We start from the raw sequence: 19913 nt of genomic DNA, 5'->3' as shown, positions 1-19913 counted from the left end.
ATAGTTGTATACTAGTTTTTTTTTAAAATTCGGTCATTATTATTTTCTCTAAAAAGTAAAAACTAGCTAGGCGAGTGAAAGAAAGAAAAAGTGAGATTTACCCAGTTTGGCACAAATATGATGTATAATTACTAGTTTAACTCTTGGAATTGTACTAGAACTAGATTGACCCAACATTTTAGTAAAAAGACCAAAAAGGCTAAGTTTTTTTTCCCCATTACTCAATAGTATTTAACAAAAAAAAAATGAGAAAAATATAACAAAGAAAAAAAACTTCTCATCGATCATAGTTTTTTTTTTTGCGACGAACAGTTAACAAAAAAAAAAGAACTTTGGTTCTTTCTCTCTTTGCATCTTTCACTTCGCCGGCGAGCTAGAGGTCAATTGCAACAAATTTTACCTCATATTGGCAATAAAAACCCTAATCACCACCGCTGCTCCTTTTTTTGTTTGTTGGCGCAGTCGAATCTTTGTTACAACCGCTTCCTTCTCTCTCGATTTCACCACAAACATAATCCGGCGAATTTTTAGAGAACCGAAACGGAGGAGTTTGTTGTTGGTCTGATTTGGTAAGTATCATGTGTTGCATGTTGTTTGGATTCAATTTAGTTTCGGGTTGATTATAATCGGTGGTGCTCTCGATTTTTGGCTTGTTTAATTTATCCCCTTTTTGTTGCAGATCTTGCTCCTCAATTGTTTCGGTGGTCCTCAAAATAATCGGTGGCTTTTAGTTTCATAAATCTGGATAGGATAACTTCTAGCGTGTGACATCACCTTATTCATTGATTCTGCAATGTAACTAGTAAGCAAGTTGTACCTATCACCAGGGAAATGTGCACGTGTCCAGAGTCGCACATCAGCTTGGACAAGGTAATGATGAAGTGCAGGATTCAAAGCTTCAATATGATCAATAATGGTTTGAAAATCGACTACTCTGTAAGCATTCGCCGCCTTGTTAACCAAACTAAATGCTTCCCGACCTTTAAATCGAACCAATATATTTTTGTACAAATGGTATGTACATATTCCCCTGCTAGACTTCGAATAAACCTCCTTAATTGATTTTCCAATAGATTTGTGCCTATCAGAAATTATGGCTAGACCTTCGTCATCTGGTATCACACACCGGAGTTGATAGAAAAACCAGTCCCATAATTCATCATTTTCTGTATCAACCACGGCCCATGCTATTGGAAATATCTGAAAATTGCCATCTTGAGTTGTGGCCGTCAAAAGTGTCGCTTTGTATTTTCCTTGTAAAAAAGTACCATCAACAACCAACACTTTCCTCATGAAAGGAAATTCATTCAAGCTTGCACCATATGCTAGAAACAAGTACTTAAATCTATCAGCATCATCAAGTTCAAGTTGCGTATATGTTCCAGGATTTGCCCTCTTTAACATGTACAAGTAAGTATTTAGCTGCATATAACCACTCTCTGGACTACCCCTGACCAATTCACGAGCATGTCGTAGTGTCCGATACGCCTTCCAGTATTCCATCTGTGCAAAACGAATTATTATGATAACGTTATACAAACTAAAACTGTGTTAAAAATATTAAATATTAACCAAGCAATGTACCTTGATCTGAAAGCGTTTATTTAACGCTTCTGCAACATGCATTGGCACTACCTTCGGCCCAACTCCACCAACGAAATCCTTGTACAATGCTCCTACAATCTCATGAGCTGCTTGTTGGGTACGTGAAGAACGCTCTGTCACTGAACATGTATGTTGTGAAATAAACACACGCACATGAAACTTTGGATAGTCTTTTAATATTGTAGCTCTCACCCTCCACTTACAACCTTTTACCCAGCACTTGACAATTAGCAACCTTGGGTTCGATTTATATTTATAGTAATCAAACTTCTCTACTACGGTTAGTATTTGCAATCGTGTCTCCAAATGCTTCTTTGTTTCATAACATTGACCAACAACCAAATTAAGAGAAGACAACTCTAACTTTGCATAATTATCATCTTCCTTTTGTTCTTCAATGAATATACCTGAACTTGTCTTCTTATTTGGTGAAATAGCAGTAGGTTATTCTTTTTCTTCTGGTGGAATCCCATACAAGGAAAAATTTTCATCATCAGAAACTGTTCCATCAGAATCATCACAGTAATCAAATCTCATTTCTTCATCGTCAACTTCTGAATCTTCTTTAGTAATGTCTCTGTCAGCAAATTCAGTATCTACTTCAACCAACAAATTATCATCCCTGGCTCTTTTCTCGATCCACTCCTAACTTTAGCCGTCACTTCAACACAAAGTCGAAGTGTGTCGCTCTTCAATTGCTTTAGAAAACCATGAAACTGTCGAGAATTGGTGATAAATACTGGTGGTGTATCGCTCGGTAACTTTTGTAATAACACCTTCGAAATCTTGTAGCTCAACCCAATATCATATACTTTCTCATCCAAACCGTAATCTTCATACACCAATTGGATACAATCATTGTAACTCATTTGGTTGTTACAGTCTAGAATTCGACCCCCCTCTCTTATTATCAACAACAAACAACCACTTGACTTCATCATAGATCCATTTGCCACATGCCACAATCACGTGATCCATGCTAAACCCAAAAAAAAAAAATCGTTTAGAAGATCGAAAAGGAGAAATATAATTGACTGTGAACCCAAAAGGAAAAAACGATGTTCAATGGAGTATAGGGGCGCCGTCGTGCTAAAAATGGAGAAAAAATAGGAAACTGCTTAGGGAAAACCCTAAAAATTTAATGTTTACGTGACATACATAGAAACTAAAATAAAAAGTCTGCCACACCTATAATAAGTCTGTCAATGTTTAGTTCAAAAAAAATCTAAACTATGAATCTGGAACTATAAAACAAGTCTATCATTATATAGTTCAAAAAAATAATATGTCACTATATAAAAATTAAAAACTGTCATAACCAAAAAAATGTGTCATACAAACAAAAAAACTGTCACAACAGCAATTTTTATTTTCCTTAAATAAATCTGTCAACAAATGACAGATTTTTGGGAAAAAAAAACCATGCCATAACATAAAATAAATCTACCATAACGTGCTACAAAGTGTAGGTCAAACTAGCAATTTTAAATTTTGATTAAAAATCTGCTATCTATCGGTAGATTATTGATAAAATTATTAAAATCTGTTGTAACTAAAAGTAAATCTGTTATCAATAAACGTCAAACTAGTAATTTTTTTTTCTCAAAAAATCTGCCACGTTACAACAAATATTTAGTTTAACAAAAAAAACAGTAACAATTAAAACAAAAAGTCGGCCACATAACAAACCGGTAGAAATAATAACAAGTTTGTTATGTCGTTAAAAAAAAGTCTGTCGTTTGGAAAAAAATCAGCCGTAAAAAAAAAATTATCACAACTGATTTTTATAAGTCTGTCGACCAAAATAAATCTGCTATTTTAAAAAAAAATCTGTGACAGTCAAATAAATCTATCACCACATACCACAGATTTTGTAATTTTACTTCTCCTAATCACTGGAAAAAAATTATAAAGATATTATGGTATTTTTTTTTATTCCTAGCAAAACACTAAAAAAGATTTTAGACATGAAAATAACCCAATTAACCTTAATATTTTAAGAGTTAATTTAACAATTATTACCTTAAATGGGGGTAATCTAGTAACTTTCCCAAAAGAAAAAAAAGTAAAAATAGTAAACGGCGTATATATTCTTTTCTTTTCCAAAACAATCCTCGATCAATTTTAGGGTTTACCACACTTTATGAGCTCCCCAGTTTCTCCCATTTTAGGGTAATTGAAGTTTCGTAGATCGCTAGAGAATTCTGATAAGAGTCCCTCCGGTTGTTAGCTATACAGGAGGATACGATCCAAAATTCCGAAGACAAAGGACCTCCGAGGGTTACGGTTTACAGGGATAAGGAGATGAGTCGAAGCAGAGGCTTCAGGTTGTGGTAAACCGGGACCAGCCGGTTACATAGGCGAGTTAGCGGGCGGCGGCTGGTCGTATTTGTGGTGCTTCGATTGCTCACGATAAGGTTGAAACTTGAATTTTTCTGCTCCCTGTTTCTGATTGTTTTTGTTTAGTTTGCACTTGTAGACAATATTTGGTCTGTTTTAATGAGAAAGTTCGAGAATTAATGAAAAAACAGACGATGCTTGAGAGTTGAGAGTTGAATTTGGGTTGTGTCATCAAGAAGAATAGTTTACTCTAAAGAATATAGGCTTGAAGTTTTAGATTGCAGATATACAGATTTGTAGCCAAAGAGTTCGAATTAAAGAAATTGTTAATAACGGAGCTTAGTGGAATCAATCAGTCTTTCTGATAGCATTTGCATCTTGTTTTCGTCTCACTAGTACACGTATTTGGAAATCAATATCAAGAGCTCAGTTTGATAAATGCGTTTCTCTCTATGCAGAAGAAGACATGTCTGCGCCGGAGAGTCCTCTTGTCCCTGCAGCTCCCACGAAGAAACCCAAACCCGTCTTAGACAGAAGTCGCGGTCCTCCTTTTAATATCGAAGCAAGGTTTCCAAGTGAAGCTTATCCTATTGAAGCAATCATCGAAAACGAAGAATTGGACTTCCTTCTAGATATTTACTAGTAGGCTTCTGCAGAAGGAAGAAGGACCTGCGACCGACATCGACGGTTACCCCCTATTTGTGCGCAACAGATTATACACCTTGAAAGATATCAAGGTAAAGATTTGACTGTCAATACTTTCATGGAAGCATACATATACATATACATGGTATATCTTAACTCTTTGCTTGCACCCATATTTTACCTGTTTGTTTAAGGTAAATCGAATAGAAGAGGCCCTCTGTATTTGTAGATAGTTAGATTTGACTCTCAATAGTTTCATTTACAGCTTGGACCATTACTTTTCGGATTGATTTCATTTGTTCCATTCGCAGGACGAGTTTGAGAAGCAGATGGTTTCTGGTATCTTATCACTCCTGACCCATCTGATTAGGTTTAAGGAATTGAGTTCGCCTGAATCGAGCATTTCCACTCTTGCTAAGAACCATCTTTTGCCTAGTAGGATCTATCAGAAATGTGTGACATTGTTCCGTAATAGAAGATCCCTCAGCCCCACGATACCTGCTGCTAAACTCAAACATCTGATAAAGTACGTTCTTGTGCTCACCCTACATGTGGATAAGTTCAAGACCGACCCAGAAGACATAGCTAAAGATCTGGGCTTGAGTACATCAGCACTGAGGACGTATTTTAAGGAACTTGGCTGCATATTCGTGTGTGAGGAATCGATTGCACTTGCCACCTTACCAGTGCCTCTCAAGCTTGGGGTAAAGAAGAGAAGACATGATTCATGATGACGATCGTGGACAAGAGTTGTTAGAGTTTCCCCATGTTTTTTTCTTTTGGTTTTATTTGGCTGTCGAGATATTATTAAAAAGCAAAGCTTCTTTTTTAAAAAAGAGACATTGTTTCGTTGGTTTAGTGACACATAAACTTTACCTATAATCTCCTATCCTATATATATGATGTTTCGTTTTTTTTTTTTTTTTTTTTTTTTTTATTACCACAAACGGTTCTAATAATCCCATGATAATAGGAATGTGTCGCGGGACTAAGGATTAAATGTATTTTTAATTAATCGTAAATGTATTTTTAATTAATCGTTCTCAAAGTGTTGACAAACTAGTAAGCTGAGTGCCTTGATTTACATCTCTTTGGCGAATAAGCTTTCCAAAAAAGCACAGTTCAAAAGAAATCCACATTATAACATTTTTTATATTTTCTTCAAACATCTCATTGTTAAATCCTTAATTCTATTTCTATACCTCTGAATACTTTAATTATCTCAGGAAAAATGGTGTGGTTAAGATTCGCCACAAAAGCATATAGTACTTTTTGTAAAAAGAAAAATAAAACAAATATAGAAAAGCCTATTTAAGTATTTTTCACTTTTTTTTTGTTGGTCAAAAAGTATTTTTCACTTAATGAATTGAATTCTAATGACTTAATAGTAATTAAAATTTGATAGTCTCCGTTCGGTGGCCCATTTATTAGTAAAAAATTTGAAGGCCCAACAGAGATTTTAACCTTGGGAGAAGTAGTACTGTAAATTCTCCTAAAACGCGTGAAGAAGAAGAGACGCAAAAATCTGACATCTCCGACGATGATTTGCGATATGTGCGAGAACGACACCTTTGAAGAGGGAGAAGATGGGTATTTTTACTGCCGACAATGCTCAAGTCAGGCGGTAGGTATTATCCAGACAGACGTCGACGGCGAAGATTTGGGCGGAGCCGGCGGCGGCGGGATTTATAAAAAAAAAAACACGGTCGCCGTGAAGGACCACGAAAGCCAGAGCCAATAATCAAATTGAGTTACGAGGATTATTACATGGAGACCAGAGATAGATACGTCAAAGGTTTACTGATGATGATAACTTATCAGTGCGAGGCGTTGGTTGAGAAATTCAAAGTGACGCCATTAGTTATAGGTTTGGTCGGACCCATCTGCTTACGGTTTGTGTCTCTCTCAGAGGTCTTCGATGATGATTGGGCTGATAAGGCTATTCGTGACTCCGAGCTGCTCCAATCAAAGGTGGTTAAGCGGCGGCGGCGTAAAGGTAGTAAAGCCGAAGAAGATGAAGAAGAACCTCACAACTTACATGGTAAAAGAGCAGTAACGATATGGGTAAGTCTGCTTAAAAAGTCTCTGCCTTTATCGTCTTCACTGGCGATATCTTTCCTTGCTTGCCACAAAGCAGGATCACCAGTTCTACCCCACTGATTTAGCGAGATGGGCACGGCAAGGAGATGTTCCTTACCTTTCTTCTTTCCTCAAGATTCGATAGCTAATGGGAGAGAGATCACCTGCGTGTCCTGTGTCTGCCACCGTAATGTTTAGGCCTGTTCAGATTGTTTCTGCTCAGAGATTGGAAGCTCAAGCCGCTTCCATTGCCGATGTTATCGGTTTGCCTTTGCCTCCTGTGAATTTCTATGGTATTGCTTCAAACTATCTAGAGCGGTTGTCTATTATTATTCCCAAGGAAAAGGCGGCTCTTCTTGATCTGGTATGTCTCTTACAGAACTGGTCAATGCCTTCGGATTTGTATCTATCCAAGAACGAGCTCAGGTTTCCCACTCGTGTCTGTGTCATGTCTATAATTATCGTAGCTATTCGGATGCTTTATAACATCAATGGTTTTGGTGTTTGGGAACGGAGCTTGGGGGGTTTGCTTGATGATGTTAGTAGTAGTGAGGTGGATGCAGAGTTATCGAAAGCAACTGAAGAATTTGACACTGTGGAGCTTTTGAAAAACCTTGAAACGGAATATTACAAGGAGGTCGCTGCTGAAACCGTTAATGGTAGATTCCTTTTTACCGATCGACGTGATGATGCTCTCTATATCCTAATTAAGCTTACTGAATTGTCCTTAATTCTCCTTTTGCAGAATATGAAAAGGATCTTATGTCATATTTATTGCACGGGCGAAACGAGATGTTTGCTGGCTTAGTAGAAGCATCAGCTGATGACACTTACAGAACTGTTGATCATCTGTGGAATAGTTACAACCCGGTAGACGAGGTGAAAAACCTGTCTATGTTTTAAATTATACTGTTGCATAATTGGAATTGACCATTCTGCAGATTGTTTTCTTTATTAGTTGAATTGTGTTTAGTACTAGATAATAAACGATAAATGATTTCTTAATCTTAATAAACCATCTCTTTTACACGTACGCATGCATTTTTGTAGGAATTCGAATTGTCTGGGATTCCATCCAAGAGGGAAAGAGACTGGGACGAAGATGATTTATCACTTAACCAAATGTCCTTGAACGATGACAAGTTGAGGGATAGAGACAACAACTTTTGTAGAAGTCGTCGTTCAAGAAAAAGCGATTGTGATGAGCCGCCATCACCAGATAATCATATTAATCACGACAAGGAGAAAGCGATAATAAGACTAATGACAGACATGGGGGACAATTTGTTCAGATACATACCGCCTCGCGTGAAGGTAAAGAGACTAGACTATCTTCAATATTTGAGGAAAAAAGATGATGGAGCACTGATGTACGCGGCTCACGCGGATTACTACATTCTTTTACGGGTCTGTGCTATCGTCGCTGAGATTGACGCAAGGAATATGCATACAAGTGTGCTGAGCTTTGAGAGAAGATTGGCTTGGGTGGAGAAAAATATTCAATCATGCATGTAATGATGGTCTTTGTTTGTTATAGAGAATCAGTGATGGATAATCTGAGAAAACTGTTTACTGTCACAAGGACATAGAAGTAGGTGATTTGGAATCTTACATGGTAAAAAAGCAGTAACGATATGGATAAGTCTGCTTAAGACGGCGTTCTTTAATTTAGACAAAGAGTTTTTATTCTAAGTTTTGTGAGAACATTTTTTTGGAGACAGAATGTAGTTTGCTGTTTCGGCAGGAGAATGCGGTTTTGCAATTTTTGACGTGGTTTGCAATTTCATTTCATTTCTCATAACTCTAGGCAAGTACACACTATCGACAGTCTTGTCGTCCACACAGAACACATAGTCTTGAATCATCTGGTAGTATACAGTCACATATGCAGAGTTTCAATCTATAGTTACAAGTTACAACCTAAACCTACCCATGTATATCCTAGCAACTAACCACTGAGCATCTGAAGTCTCGATAATCTGGCTGGCAACAAGATACAAGTAACACCACTCCAAGTCTTTGAGTAAATCAGATAATATAAAATGCATAGTGAGACTGGTTAATGAAGCTTTTATTATTCATTCATATGGAGTCGGAGATTTACGATGGATTCATCACACTTCTATAAATTAATACCACCGCACATTAACCTATGGGATTCAAAAGCAAATCAAACATCAAGGAATAATAGTATAACACTGCGTTTAGATTAGATATAGTAATTATCAAATATCCACTTCATTTATTGTAAGAGAAACCATAACGCAGTTGATTTATATAGAGAGACTAGTGGGAAATGCACACCTACACAATCGTAGAATTATGTCTCTTTATGGATGTCGTTCAAAAAAAGATCTTAGTTTAGCAAACTTCTTTGGCGGCTGCAACAACTGCATCAACTGTGAGCCCAAATTTCTTGTATAGCACATCGGCTGGTGCACTTGCTCCAAAACTGTCTACACCGATGGCTTTTCCTTTGCAGCCAACCATCTTCTCCCACCCAAATGTCGACCCTGCTTCTATGCTCACTCTTGCTGATACCTCTGAAGGTAGCACACTTTCTTTGTATTCTTCGCTTTGTTCATCAAACAGCTCCCAACTCACCAGTGACACTACTCTCACTGCTCTTCCTTCCCCTCTCAGCTTCTCTCCTGCCTTTGCAGCAATCTCTAGCTCCGACCCTGTCCCCATCAGGATTACGTCTGGTCTATTACCTGTGGAGTTGTCCGAGATTACATATCCCCCCTTCTCCACTCCCTCTACTGAAGTTCCAGGTAGATGAGGCAGCTTTTGCCTGGACAGAGCCAGGATCGAAGGCCTCTTTCTGTTCTCTACAGCAACTTTGTATGCCCCCGCAGTTTCAGTTCCATCTGCTGGCCTCAGCATCAAGATGTTTGGCATGGCACGGAAGCTCGCCACATGTTCTATAGGCTGGTGGGTCGGTCCATCTTCTCCAAGGCCGATTGAATCATGGGTCATTACGTAGATTACTCCTGCTTGGGACAACGCAGAGAGCCTAATGGCAGCTCTCATGTAGTCTGTGAAGACAAAGAACGTAGCACAGTAAGGAATGAGCCCCGGGCTGTGACAGGTAATGCCGTTGCAGATAGCTCCCATGCTGTGTTCCCTGACACCAAACCTAAGGTTTCTCTCTTCAGGTGCGTTCTTTTGGAAGTCCCCAAACATTTTGAGCAATGTCATGTTGGATGAAGCAAGGTCAGCACTCCCACCGAGGAACCCAGGAAGAACCTTTGCAAGGGCATTAAGACACTGTTGGGAGAGGTTTCGTGTTGCATCCGCAGGACTCTCGGGCGTGTAAGTCTGGTAAAAGAGGAGAACAAAACCATATTCATCCCACCACATAGATATTGACCAACATTTTAACATTCTTTTGATGCTTAGGAAAAGATGGAACCTATTTAACATTTGCTTTTCATAAATTGAAATTGCTTCAAGAAAAAAGAAAGCTGTGTTCTCTTGGCATTGATTTTTCAATTATTGAAGTTAAGACTAACAATAAAAAAAAGTTTATCCAGGCTTACCGGCAATGATTTTTCCCAGCCTGTAGGTAAGTTAACAGTAACTATAGATTTCAGTTCTGCAGCTTCTTGTGGGTACTTCTTCTCATAGTCAGCAAACTTGGCATTCCATTCTGTTTCAAGAGCAGCTCCTTCAGAGACATGACGACTCCAGTGGCTGAAAAAAATTGAGAAGGGTGCCATTAACATCATACTAAGTTGAGCACATTATAAAATGTTTCAATTAAAGTCACTAGCCTCTTCACATCTTCAGGAACATGGAAAGGCCCATATGGCCATCCGAGATTCTTTCTGGTAGCATCAACTTCTTTTTCACCCAGTGCACTTCCGTGTACACTGTAAGAATTTGCCTTGTTTGGTGATCCATAACCAATGGTTGTAGTTATCTGCCCATTTCAAAAAAACCAACTGTATAAATTCACTCACCATTACAAATATTTGTTTTGCAAAAAGCACATCTTTTTCTCAAATCAATTAAGAAAGTCATCAGGAATGGAACACATTCGTTTCAGACGATTTTGTATATAACAGCAAAAACCATAACCAAGAGAAACCACATGACAAGCGTTGTTTTTGAGTGGCAGAGTGGAAAGTAGGAGTAATATAAGAAGAAGATGGGTGACCTTGATCAAAGTGGGTTTGTCTTGAACCGCCTTAGCTTCCTTAATGGCAGCACGGATTTCATCATAACCTGTGTTACCATTCTTCACCCAAATAACATGCCAACCAAGACCCTCGAAACGTGTTTCCACATTCTCAGTAAAGGCAATCTCAGTGTCACCGTCGATAGAAATGTGGTTGTCATCATAAAAGGCAATGAGCTTCCCGAGACCCCAGTGACCCGCAAGAGAGCAAGCTTCATTGGCAATTCCTTCCATTTGACACCCATCTCCAAGAATAGCATACCTACAAAAAAAAAGTTGAAGTGAGAACCTTCCCCAAGTTGAAAACGTACATTGAGTTAATGAAACTAGATAGAAAATCTGAGCAGAGAGATAGTTAATACGAACGTGTAATGGTCGACAATTTGAGAGTCTGGTTTGTTGAATCTGGCAGCCAAATGCTTTTCCGCAAGAGCCAAACCAACAGCATTTGCAATTCCTTGCCCAAGGGGACCTATATATATATATATATACAGAAAAGTTAGAGAGTCATAATTAAAAGGTTAGTGCAGGAGAAAACAAGGATAGAAGAGTGAGTGTCGAAAGAGAAGCAAAACCAGTGGTGACTTCAACACCAGGAGTCTCGAAATTCTCAGGGTGTCCTGGAGTCCTACTTTCCCACTGTCGAAAATTCTTCAAGTCTTGTTCCTAATTTAATTGAAGGAATGTGGCAAACAACAAGAACACATTTTGATTGGATTCTTTAATAGGGTATTCAAAAAAAAACACAACTCAGAAAGAAAGCTATCTATCACAAAAACATAAAAAGCTAGCTAGTTCCTGAGTGAGTGATATACCCTGACACTGTCGTAGCCAGCGAGGTGAAGCAAAGCGTACTGGAGCATGCAACCATGACCAGCGGAAAGAATGAAACGGTCTCGGTTGAACCAGTAAGGGTTCTTGGGGTTGTAGTTCATAACTTCGTCGAATAGTATATGACCCATTGGAGCACATCCCATAGGCAGTCCCGGGTGACCCGATTTGGCTTTCTCCACCGCATCGATCGCCAGGAACCTGATTGTATTCACCGATTTCTCTACCAGAGATACTTCCGTCGCATGCGCAGATATAATCCCCCCGGGACGACGTGTGGCGAGGCGGCGGAGCGAAGGGGAAAAGGCTCTGAGACAGGGAAAAGAAGATAGGAGATCTCTAGGAGAAAGAGAGACATGGTGACGATCCGTTGGGAGAGGAGAGCAACGTCTCGATGAAGGTCGAGCGAGGATAGAAGCCTGCGATGAAGTAAGCGACGCCATTTTTGAGCGAGAGAGAGCTTCTTTTTTAATTTTGGTGTTTCTTCTTCTTCCTTCGTTTCCTTTTTTTAAACAATAATAATAATAGTAATATTTTAGTTCTTCATCGTAGCGAGAGAGACGTGTCATCAGTAGGGTGTCCTGGTGGCCGTCGGATTATATCAAGGGGAGTCAAAATTTACTACTGATCGTTGGATCTTGGGAAGGGGTTGTTGACTACTGGTTTTTTTTTTTTTTTTTTTTTTTGATCAGGCGAATTTTGTTACACAAGAAGAAGAAAGTGACACACTGCTGACGAGTGACGACTACGACGTCGTGTCAAGTTTTAAAGGCGGTTTGGTTTGGTTGCAAAATATACACGACTCATCCTACTTGGGCGGCCCAACAAGCCCAATATTAAAACTCCATTTATATCACGAGCTAGCCTACTCACCCCAACGACGCCGTTTCATTTTTAACAAGGACAAAGGTAGAGAAGAAAATGGATTGGAGGATGACCAAAAAAGAAAATACTTGAAAATGAAAATATCAAACTAGTATTAATGTGTACTGTACGTTCGACTACGACCACATAAATGCTTTTATATAAGCTCCAACGGTTTTACTTTTGTATGATTGGGTTGCATATCTTATAGTAGTTATAGCTGGCTAATATATATAGTAATAGTATAGTACTATTAAGAGATAATTGTCGAGGTTTCCAAGATGATCATTATATATAACTTTCTTTTGGAATTGGATGTTAATTTAGGTGTTGCCCCGCACCTTGTGGATGGTTGCTGAATTACTTGGCCTAGCTCAACTGGCTAAACGCCTTCTCTTACACGTAGGGCAGAGTTTAAAACTCACAAATTTGAGTCTCGACTAACTTCATATATATATATATATATATATATATATATATATCTTCACTACGTATACAGGAGGTTTTATCCCCAAGAGATAAGTTCTCTCAGATAAACTGTATATATGCCGAAGTTTTTATTGTTTTTTTGCTGGCTATTCCGAATTTCCGATCCATAAATATATATAATCCTATAACATGACTCAGATCCAGATAACTTATATAAATTAAACTATATATATATATATATATATATATATATATATATATATTCAAACAAGTATATCTTTTTTTTATATCCCTATATTCTTTATCTAAAGTTTGCGGGATCCAAAACCATCAATCCCTAATTAACCCCTTTTATCATTAGCATATCTCATTACATACAGAGATATATATACAATCAGAATCATCATTATTCATCAATGCATATGATATCAATATATCAAGAGTTGATACACAGTTTACAATAATAGAATATAATAGCCATACAATCTTGGATCCAATCCTTATGCATATATATATGATATACCAATTAACATGAAAACGCTTGACAGAATAACACCACATGTCTGGCGAGCTACCTAGTGTGTAAATCAGCTTTGGGAGTTGTGGTAATAACAAAGGTACGAGGGGTCAGCCATAGGAGCTCCAATCTGAGAGTGAGGCTGAAGAATCCTCACCTGCCGTTTCAAGAACTTGGTGTAACGGATGGCTTCGTCCAGCATAGAGGCTGTGTCCATCTTTGCACCTCCTGGTACGATCCTCTTCAGAATTCGAATCTTCTCGCTTATCCTTTCCCGACGCCGACGAGCAACCACGGTCTGAGGATCATCGCTTATCCTCACGTTACGCCGGTTCGGCTTTGGGACGGTGGCAGGGTCGATGTCTACTGGCTGCATGACGGCGATCATGTACTGCATCTCCTTCATCGCATCCATCTCTTCATCGTATTCTTCCTCTTCTTCCAACTGAATTAGGGTTTCGGGAGATGGATCAAACAGGAGATGATCAGGATCATGGAGAAAAGGGTTTTCTTGTGTGATGTGATCAGTAGCTTTGTTCCAATCCATGAGAAGATGATGAGGCTGAGGCTCCATCATGCTGTGCTGTGGTTGGATCTGCTTTTGGAAAAGAGTCGCACTAGACTTTTCTTTTTATACATATACCATTTTCTATTTTCATCCTTTCTTATACTTCTCAATTTATTTACTGACTCGATTAAAATAACCGAATGCGGACATGTCCTACATCGTTTTATGAATTATTTAACCATCATGTTTTTATGTCTCGACTATTTCCTATGTAAAATGTTGTTTGAATAAAAAAAATGAAACTTTTAAAAATATTTTTATAACACACAACTTGAACACTAGTGATTTTTTTTTTGGCGTAAATGTTTTTTTACCACACATTTTACACCTCCATATACCATATATAAGATGCACAACCGGCCCAAAATATTTATTTTATAGAAATTATTATGTGTATTTTAACAACTACAGTATTAATTTAGTTAACTATATATAGCATTATATATGAAAGATTTCTTAGAACTAGTTATAATGTTGTCTCGGATGAAGAGTTTGAGACATAACTTGCCAAAATCCGTACATCTGACTTGGCAAATGAAATTTTTAAAAAAACATCAAAATATCATCAGAACATGATTAAAAGGTTACGTTTTGCAGAAAATTTTATATATCCGTCGTTTAAAGAGACAATAATATATTTCGACCTTTTCCGCTAACTAATTTCATGCACTCATTTGTGCTTGTTTATTTAAACCTTGTTAGAACCATTTAAATTTGTATACGTACGTACGGAGCAATACAAGAAACGCATATAAAGCAAGATCCTAGACCACAAAATATAGAAGAAATAGTGTGTGGTCAAAATCATGGTTACTCAAAAAGCAAGATCAAGAACAAGGGATTAAATTTCTAGGGTTTTTCCTAAGGACGAAGAAGGAGAGAGACTTTACGAAATTAGGGTAAAAAGGAGCGTTGCACTTTAGTGGTGGATAGCATTGCCATAATGAAGCATAAGTCGCTCTTGTAATAGTTACTCAACAACACATGTCTCCATTTTTAGTGCTCATTATTTTGACCTAATTTTCTTCTCTCTCTCCTCTTCTGACAAATCTATACACCAAAATAGGCAATTTAACATCAGTGTTCTTCTATTTCTTGTCTTTCTTCTAAAACCCACGGTTTCTTCTACATAAGCCCTTTCAACGGCCTTGATTTGATCCTAGGAATTATGAGCTGGATACGATAATTAAATATATATGGCTTCTTCTTCAACGTCTTCTTTCTTTCTGATATATGGTGTCAATTTCTAGCTTTTAAGTTGTTTTATTTGACGATTTACGGGATCGGATCTCTCCCCCATAACTCATTACACGAAGTGGGGACGGCTTCATCGACATTAAGGTATTGTCCAAGATTAAAATTCTCAATTGGACAAGTAAACATATAATATCATTCACCACTAAATTGTATTACTAATTAATCGGTGATCTATAAAGACAAATTTTCAAAAGTAGGGAGATACCACACGTCTTATTTTCACTTTGCCGGCTTAATGAGTTCAAGACAAATAACCCCGTTTCAGTCCTTTGTTCATACTTGTTACAACTTCATCAAGGCATAAACTATATACTATGCAAGATAAAATGAATTACAAATAAGATCTTTACTACTTTTTATAAACTATCTTATTAAAATGAATTACAAATAACTCACATGATTGTCAATTGAAACACAATTTTTTTGTCACATTTCAAGTCGTCTCTAAATTTGTTAATATATTAAGTAAAATAAAAAGTTCATAACGAGTCATGTTAGACAATATTAATGTATTTCAAATGTTCTAAACATTTACATCTCTATACATAATATGAAATCAAATGGAATCCTAAAAATAGTGTCAATACTGCCATACTGGTCATTTAGAAAAGATGATCTCATATGGATTCAAATATAACGGATGTCGTCGTCTGATATATGTGGTGTATTTATGGTTTATTGGTTTACTCACTCATTGTTTTTACGAGTTATACGTGTAGAGTATCTTTTGTAACACACCTCCAGAGGATGCATGTGAATGGGTTAGCGCAGTGTTCCCTCTCATGATTCCTCTTCATCAGAAAGTTAATTTGTTGCGTTTTTTCACCAGCTGTTAATTTATGCACATGATGCTTTAATCCACAATGTGTTTACTCGATTACATATATATATATATAAATGTTCTGATAAACCGATGCACATATATATGGAAGAACCCGCGAACTTGCTTCTTTGGAAGCAGAAAATTCGAAAAATGCAAATATGAGGAAGAGTGAGAAAGAAATGGTAAGCACAAGATCCCAAGAAAATCACTAGCAAACCTTCATCCTTAGTCCTTACATCCCAAATAAATGCCTCTTGTGTAGAAAGTTGGCAAACTAGAGGATTAGGATGGTGCATATGTGATACCATAAGAGTTACTCTTACTGTGCTTCAAGGATCTCGTATGAGTCTATCCGCACTTCATGGCGGAGTTAGACGGACTCATTTGGGACATGTCATGCCTTATAGGGAAGCAAATATGTTCAGTCAAAATGGATAACAGACTGTTCCGACTTCCGACTTCCTCAAGATGGTCGAGAACCAGATGGAATGGTCTACCTTTTCCATACAGACCTCGATTATCTATTTACCCTTAGAAATTTTAGATATAAGCAAAAGAGTGCCCCCCCCCCCCCCCCCCCCCCGGAGGCACGACGTTTTTATTTATTTTGAGAGTACTAGACTAGAAACAGAGTATTTTTCCAATCCGTTTGTGACAAGTTTCTAAACCCTGTATAAGGATGTCACATAGGGGTTTGTTTGTACGTATGTTTTAACTAGGAACCCCACAGAAAAAAGAAAAAAAAAAAAAACTTGCCTCGAATTTGAATTTCTTGTGTGTTGTTAATTACGCTTAATCAGTAGTCAATTTCAGTTGAATCCATAACATCATGGGGAATCATCGTTAAATAAAGTAGTCACCCAAAATGACACATTCGTAATTACATACTTTTATAGTAGTAGTACCATCAAGAAGATTATTTCTTCAACATGCGACATCGTGTAGCAATCTTCCTGAAGTCATCCAAGCTTAGCTGAAACCCAAAATTAAAGAAGATCACACACAATGCTGATGCAGAATTAATATCTCTAAGAAACATTAAAAAAAAAAAAAAATTAAAAGTAGTTCACACTGCCAACCTTTCCGTCCTTATCAATGTCAAAGCGACGAATCATGTCTTGTAATTCGTCTCCCGTCCAAGTGAAATCATGCACCGTCGCCATATTCGCCACATCTCTCAGAGTAATGAACCCTTTTCCCGCTTCTGCAATTACAAATAAAAAAAATCAACGATGATCCACTACAGCCAGAGAGAGTCTCGAACATACAAGAAAAGATAGCAATGGCACAAGAATGAATAGAAACTAGAAAGATTGGCAGATAATAATTCAATATTACCATCAAACTGACAGAAGTAAATGAGCAATTCATCGTCCGTCATCTGCATCTTGCTCATAAATTCCTAATTAAAAGGGACACCACACCAGAACAGAACAGAACAGTCGTAAGAATGTTTGGTCATCAGTAGTACTTGAGAGAGAGAGAGAGTAATAATAATATATTTTGATGTAAGAAAAACAAACCGCAGGTTGATGCTTCTTCTTCGTCTTCCAAGTAGAAGCTGATGATGAGTCTTGATTGGTAGGAAAGCCTCGTGCCTGTAGAGAAAGCGCTATTGCCTGCATTGGGATTGGATTGGAGGAAGTCAAATTGGAACCAAAAGAAAGAAAGAAAGAAAGAAAGATGTGGATGTTAAGTTAATGAAGCAAAGTCCAAGCAATAATAATACCTTGTCAAAGTCATCATCAGAGTGGGATTCAAATTCTTGTTGGATAATAAGACGCTCCTCTTGGTCTTCGATGGGGACGGGGAGGCCTTATTGTTCTTAATAAACCCCCCCCCCCCCCCCCCCAAGTCGCAACAACAATTAAACAAACATCAGCAAACAAGAAAGAGCCATAACAACTAGACCATCATCATCCACTAAATCTCTTTTAGTTTTACCTTTCTTTTACAGGTTGAATTACCCAAAAAGTCCTCGTCTTCGTCATCATCATCATCATCATTGTCGTCGAGGGGTCTATAATCATCGTCTTCTTCAGGATTAGTAGCTCTACGTTTTCTGGAATTAGGAGGAGATGAAAGAGCCTTGGCGAATTTAAAGATACCGAGAGCTTCCAATCTGGCATTGTTCTCAGCGATCCTTGAAAACCTCCGCTTCTCGTACTCCGATATCGTCCCCTTTGGTTCGCCGGACTCTCTGCTACTGCTCGCCATTGATTCTCTCTTCTCTCTTCTCTCTTCTCGTTCTAGGGTTGGTTGACTTTGCCGCCTTCAAAGTAGTCTCTCTCCCTCTCTCTCGTGCGTGTCGATTGATTCCATTTATTGGGCTTCAACTGTGTCCCCCACATTGTTAATATTTAAGCCCAATTAAATGGCATGGGCTCTCACTAAACATTCTTATTAGAGAATTATTAACTAAACCCAATATCCACTTTCACTTGTCCTTTTTCATTCAATTATTTATTTATTACCATCATATTTTTCTTCTTTAACGTTATTTACCGGATTTCATTTTTTTTTTATATTTTGCTTTGTTTCTTATAGATTATTTTTTTATCAATGGAATTTTTTTTTTCATTTTTTCGCAATTCTGCCAATTTGAAAACAAGTTAACATATGCGAATATATATATATATATATATATATAATCTCGGTTTGCTGTATTATATACTTCATGCTTTGACGTACGCGATTAGTTTTACAGTTTTGCTATATGGAGTACATAATACAGCAAACCGAGATATATATGTATATGTATATCTAAACGATAATTTTTTGGTAATTTGACAAAACCTATAGCTTATGATACAAAAGAAGAAAGTTTCCACCTTTCGATCTTATAAGTATATCACATGAAGGAGGCGGCGAAATAAAGATAAAAGAGCGCAATACCCCAATGGTGTGTGTGAAACTTGTCATTTGCTACATAATGCCCTACACCAACTTTCTCCTTTTCCCTTTTTTATACTCTCTATTTTTTTATTTATCTTTTTTCATAAACAAAAAAAACGTATCCATATGTATAATTCTAAAAAAGAATTGTGGGGATGGAAATACCGCGTTGTTTATAAGCTGACTTGACTTGTAAGTGGATAAAGCAAGAAACCAAACAAAACAAAACAAAAAAGCCAAAAAAGAGAAACACAAAAGATTAAAGATAAGAATCAAATTTCTTTACAAAACATGTAACTCATGATTTTCAAATGACTTTGGTTTGTAAACATATGTAGCTAGATAATAAGTAGCATGCAGTGAATTAAGTTTATACGTGTAACTATAGTTTATATAAAGACAGGCATGCATATAGAGATGGAAATAAACATATGTACGTAATTTTATTTGATCTAACAGTGATAAATGACTCCTTTGTTTAAGTTGAATCTTGAAATATTTGAGTAGAGTTTGCTCATTCAAATAACTAGCCTAACAAATATATATATATATATATATATATATATAATTACGTAGCTTGTAAAGTGAGAGGTTGAGGAGAAGATATGGTGGGCAAGCTTGGCATCTACAAAAGGTGAGATAGAGATTGAAAGAGAGTAAAAATTAAATCAAAAGCTTTGTCTCATTATATATATATATATATAACAATAAATAAACACATGTAAGAAAAAGATTTTTGCAATATTAATAAAAACGCAGTTTTAACTTTTGTTATGCACACAAAAACACAGCCATCAAATTCAGAGACCTTCGCTCCCCACCTTACCATGTATCTTTTTTTTTTATTGTGGGTCAGAATTATATAACTATATTTTAC

At 37.2% G+C, this 19913-nt stretch overlaps 4 protein-coding genes, 1 long non-coding RNA gene and 2 pseudogenes across 6 annotated transcripts; 2 read left to right on the top strand and 5 right to left on the bottom strand.

Moving 5' to 3' along the window:
* Window positions 1-708: 708 nt before the first annotated feature.
* Window positions 709-1503, bottom strand: LOC104738578 (uncharacterized). Its single transcript, XM_087480851.1, has one exon. It carries the CDS (start codon window positions 1501-1503, stop codon window positions 709-711), a length of 795 nt encoding a protein of 264 aa, XP_087336977.1.
* Window positions 1504-1604: 101 nt separating this feature from the next.
* LOC147930057 (uncharacterized) lies at window positions 1605-2486 on the bottom strand (annotated as a pseudogene).
* Window positions 2487-3694: 1208 nt separating this feature from the next.
* Window positions 3695-5503, top strand: LOC104737763 (uncharacterized). The gene is made up of 3 exons (XR_759785.2): window positions 3695-4022; window positions 4404-4682; window positions 4902-5503. It is a non-coding gene; the product is annotated as an uncharacterized LOC104737763 (long non-coding RNA).
* A 596-nt stretch (window positions 5504-6099) lies between these two features.
* Window positions 6100-8433, top strand: LOC104737764 (TATA box-binding protein-associated factor RNA polymerase I subunit B-like; annotated as a pseudogene). The gene is made up of 3 exons (XR_015578011.1): window positions 6100-7328; window positions 7415-7548; window positions 7720-8433. The product of XR_015578011.1 is annotated as a TATA box-binding protein-associated factor RNA polymerase I subunit B-like (transcript).
* Window positions 8434-8854: 421 nt separating this feature from the next.
* LOC104737765 (transketolase, chloroplastic) lies at window positions 8855-12245 on the bottom strand. The gene is made up of 7 exons (XM_010458019.2): window positions 11668-12245; window positions 11428-11518; window positions 11219-11324; window positions 10832-11114; window positions 10446-10594; window positions 10212-10365; window positions 8855-9990 (listed from the first exon to the last, which is right to left on the bottom strand). Exons 1-7 carry the CDS (start codon window positions 12124-12126, stop codon window positions 9031-9033), a joined length of 2202 nt encoding a protein of 733 aa, XP_010456321.1. The 5' UTR covers window positions 12127-12245; the 3' UTR covers window positions 8855-9030.
* Window positions 12246-13312: 1067 nt separating this feature from the next.
* LOC104737762 (transcription factor IND) lies at window positions 13313-14157 on the bottom strand. Its single transcript, XM_010458018.3, has one exon. The coding sequence runs from the start codon at window positions 14068-14070 to the stop codon at window positions 13564-13566; it is 507 nt and encodes a 168-aa protein (XP_010456320.1). The 5' UTR covers window positions 14071-14157; the 3' UTR covers window positions 13313-13563.
* A 2743-nt stretch (window positions 14158-16900) lies between these two features.
* Window positions 16901-18718, bottom strand: LOC104737761 (uncharacterized). Its single transcript, XM_087480850.1, has 6 exons — window positions 18066-18718; window positions 17871-17955; window positions 17665-17760; window positions 17480-17543; window positions 17221-17345; window positions 16901-17114 (listed from the first exon to the last, which is right to left on the bottom strand). Exons 1-6 carry the CDS (start codon window positions 18356-18358, stop codon window positions 17058-17060), a joined length of 720 nt encoding a protein of 239 aa, XP_087336976.1. The 5' UTR covers window positions 18359-18718; the 3' UTR covers window positions 16901-17057.
* Between the last annotated feature and the right edge of the window lie 1195 nt (window positions 18719-19913).

The sequence above is a fragment of the Camelina sativa genome, chromosome 13 (genome assembly GCF_030686135.1).
Source record: "Camelina sativa cultivar CO46 ecotype springtype chromosome 13, ASM3068613v1".
NCBI classification, from domain to species: Eukaryota; Viridiplantae; Streptophyta; class Magnoliopsida; order Brassicales; family Brassicaceae; genus Camelina; species Camelina sativa.
The sequence above is the reverse complement of the archived record's forward strand: the minus strand, read 5'-3'. Positions and strand labels throughout refer to the sequence as shown.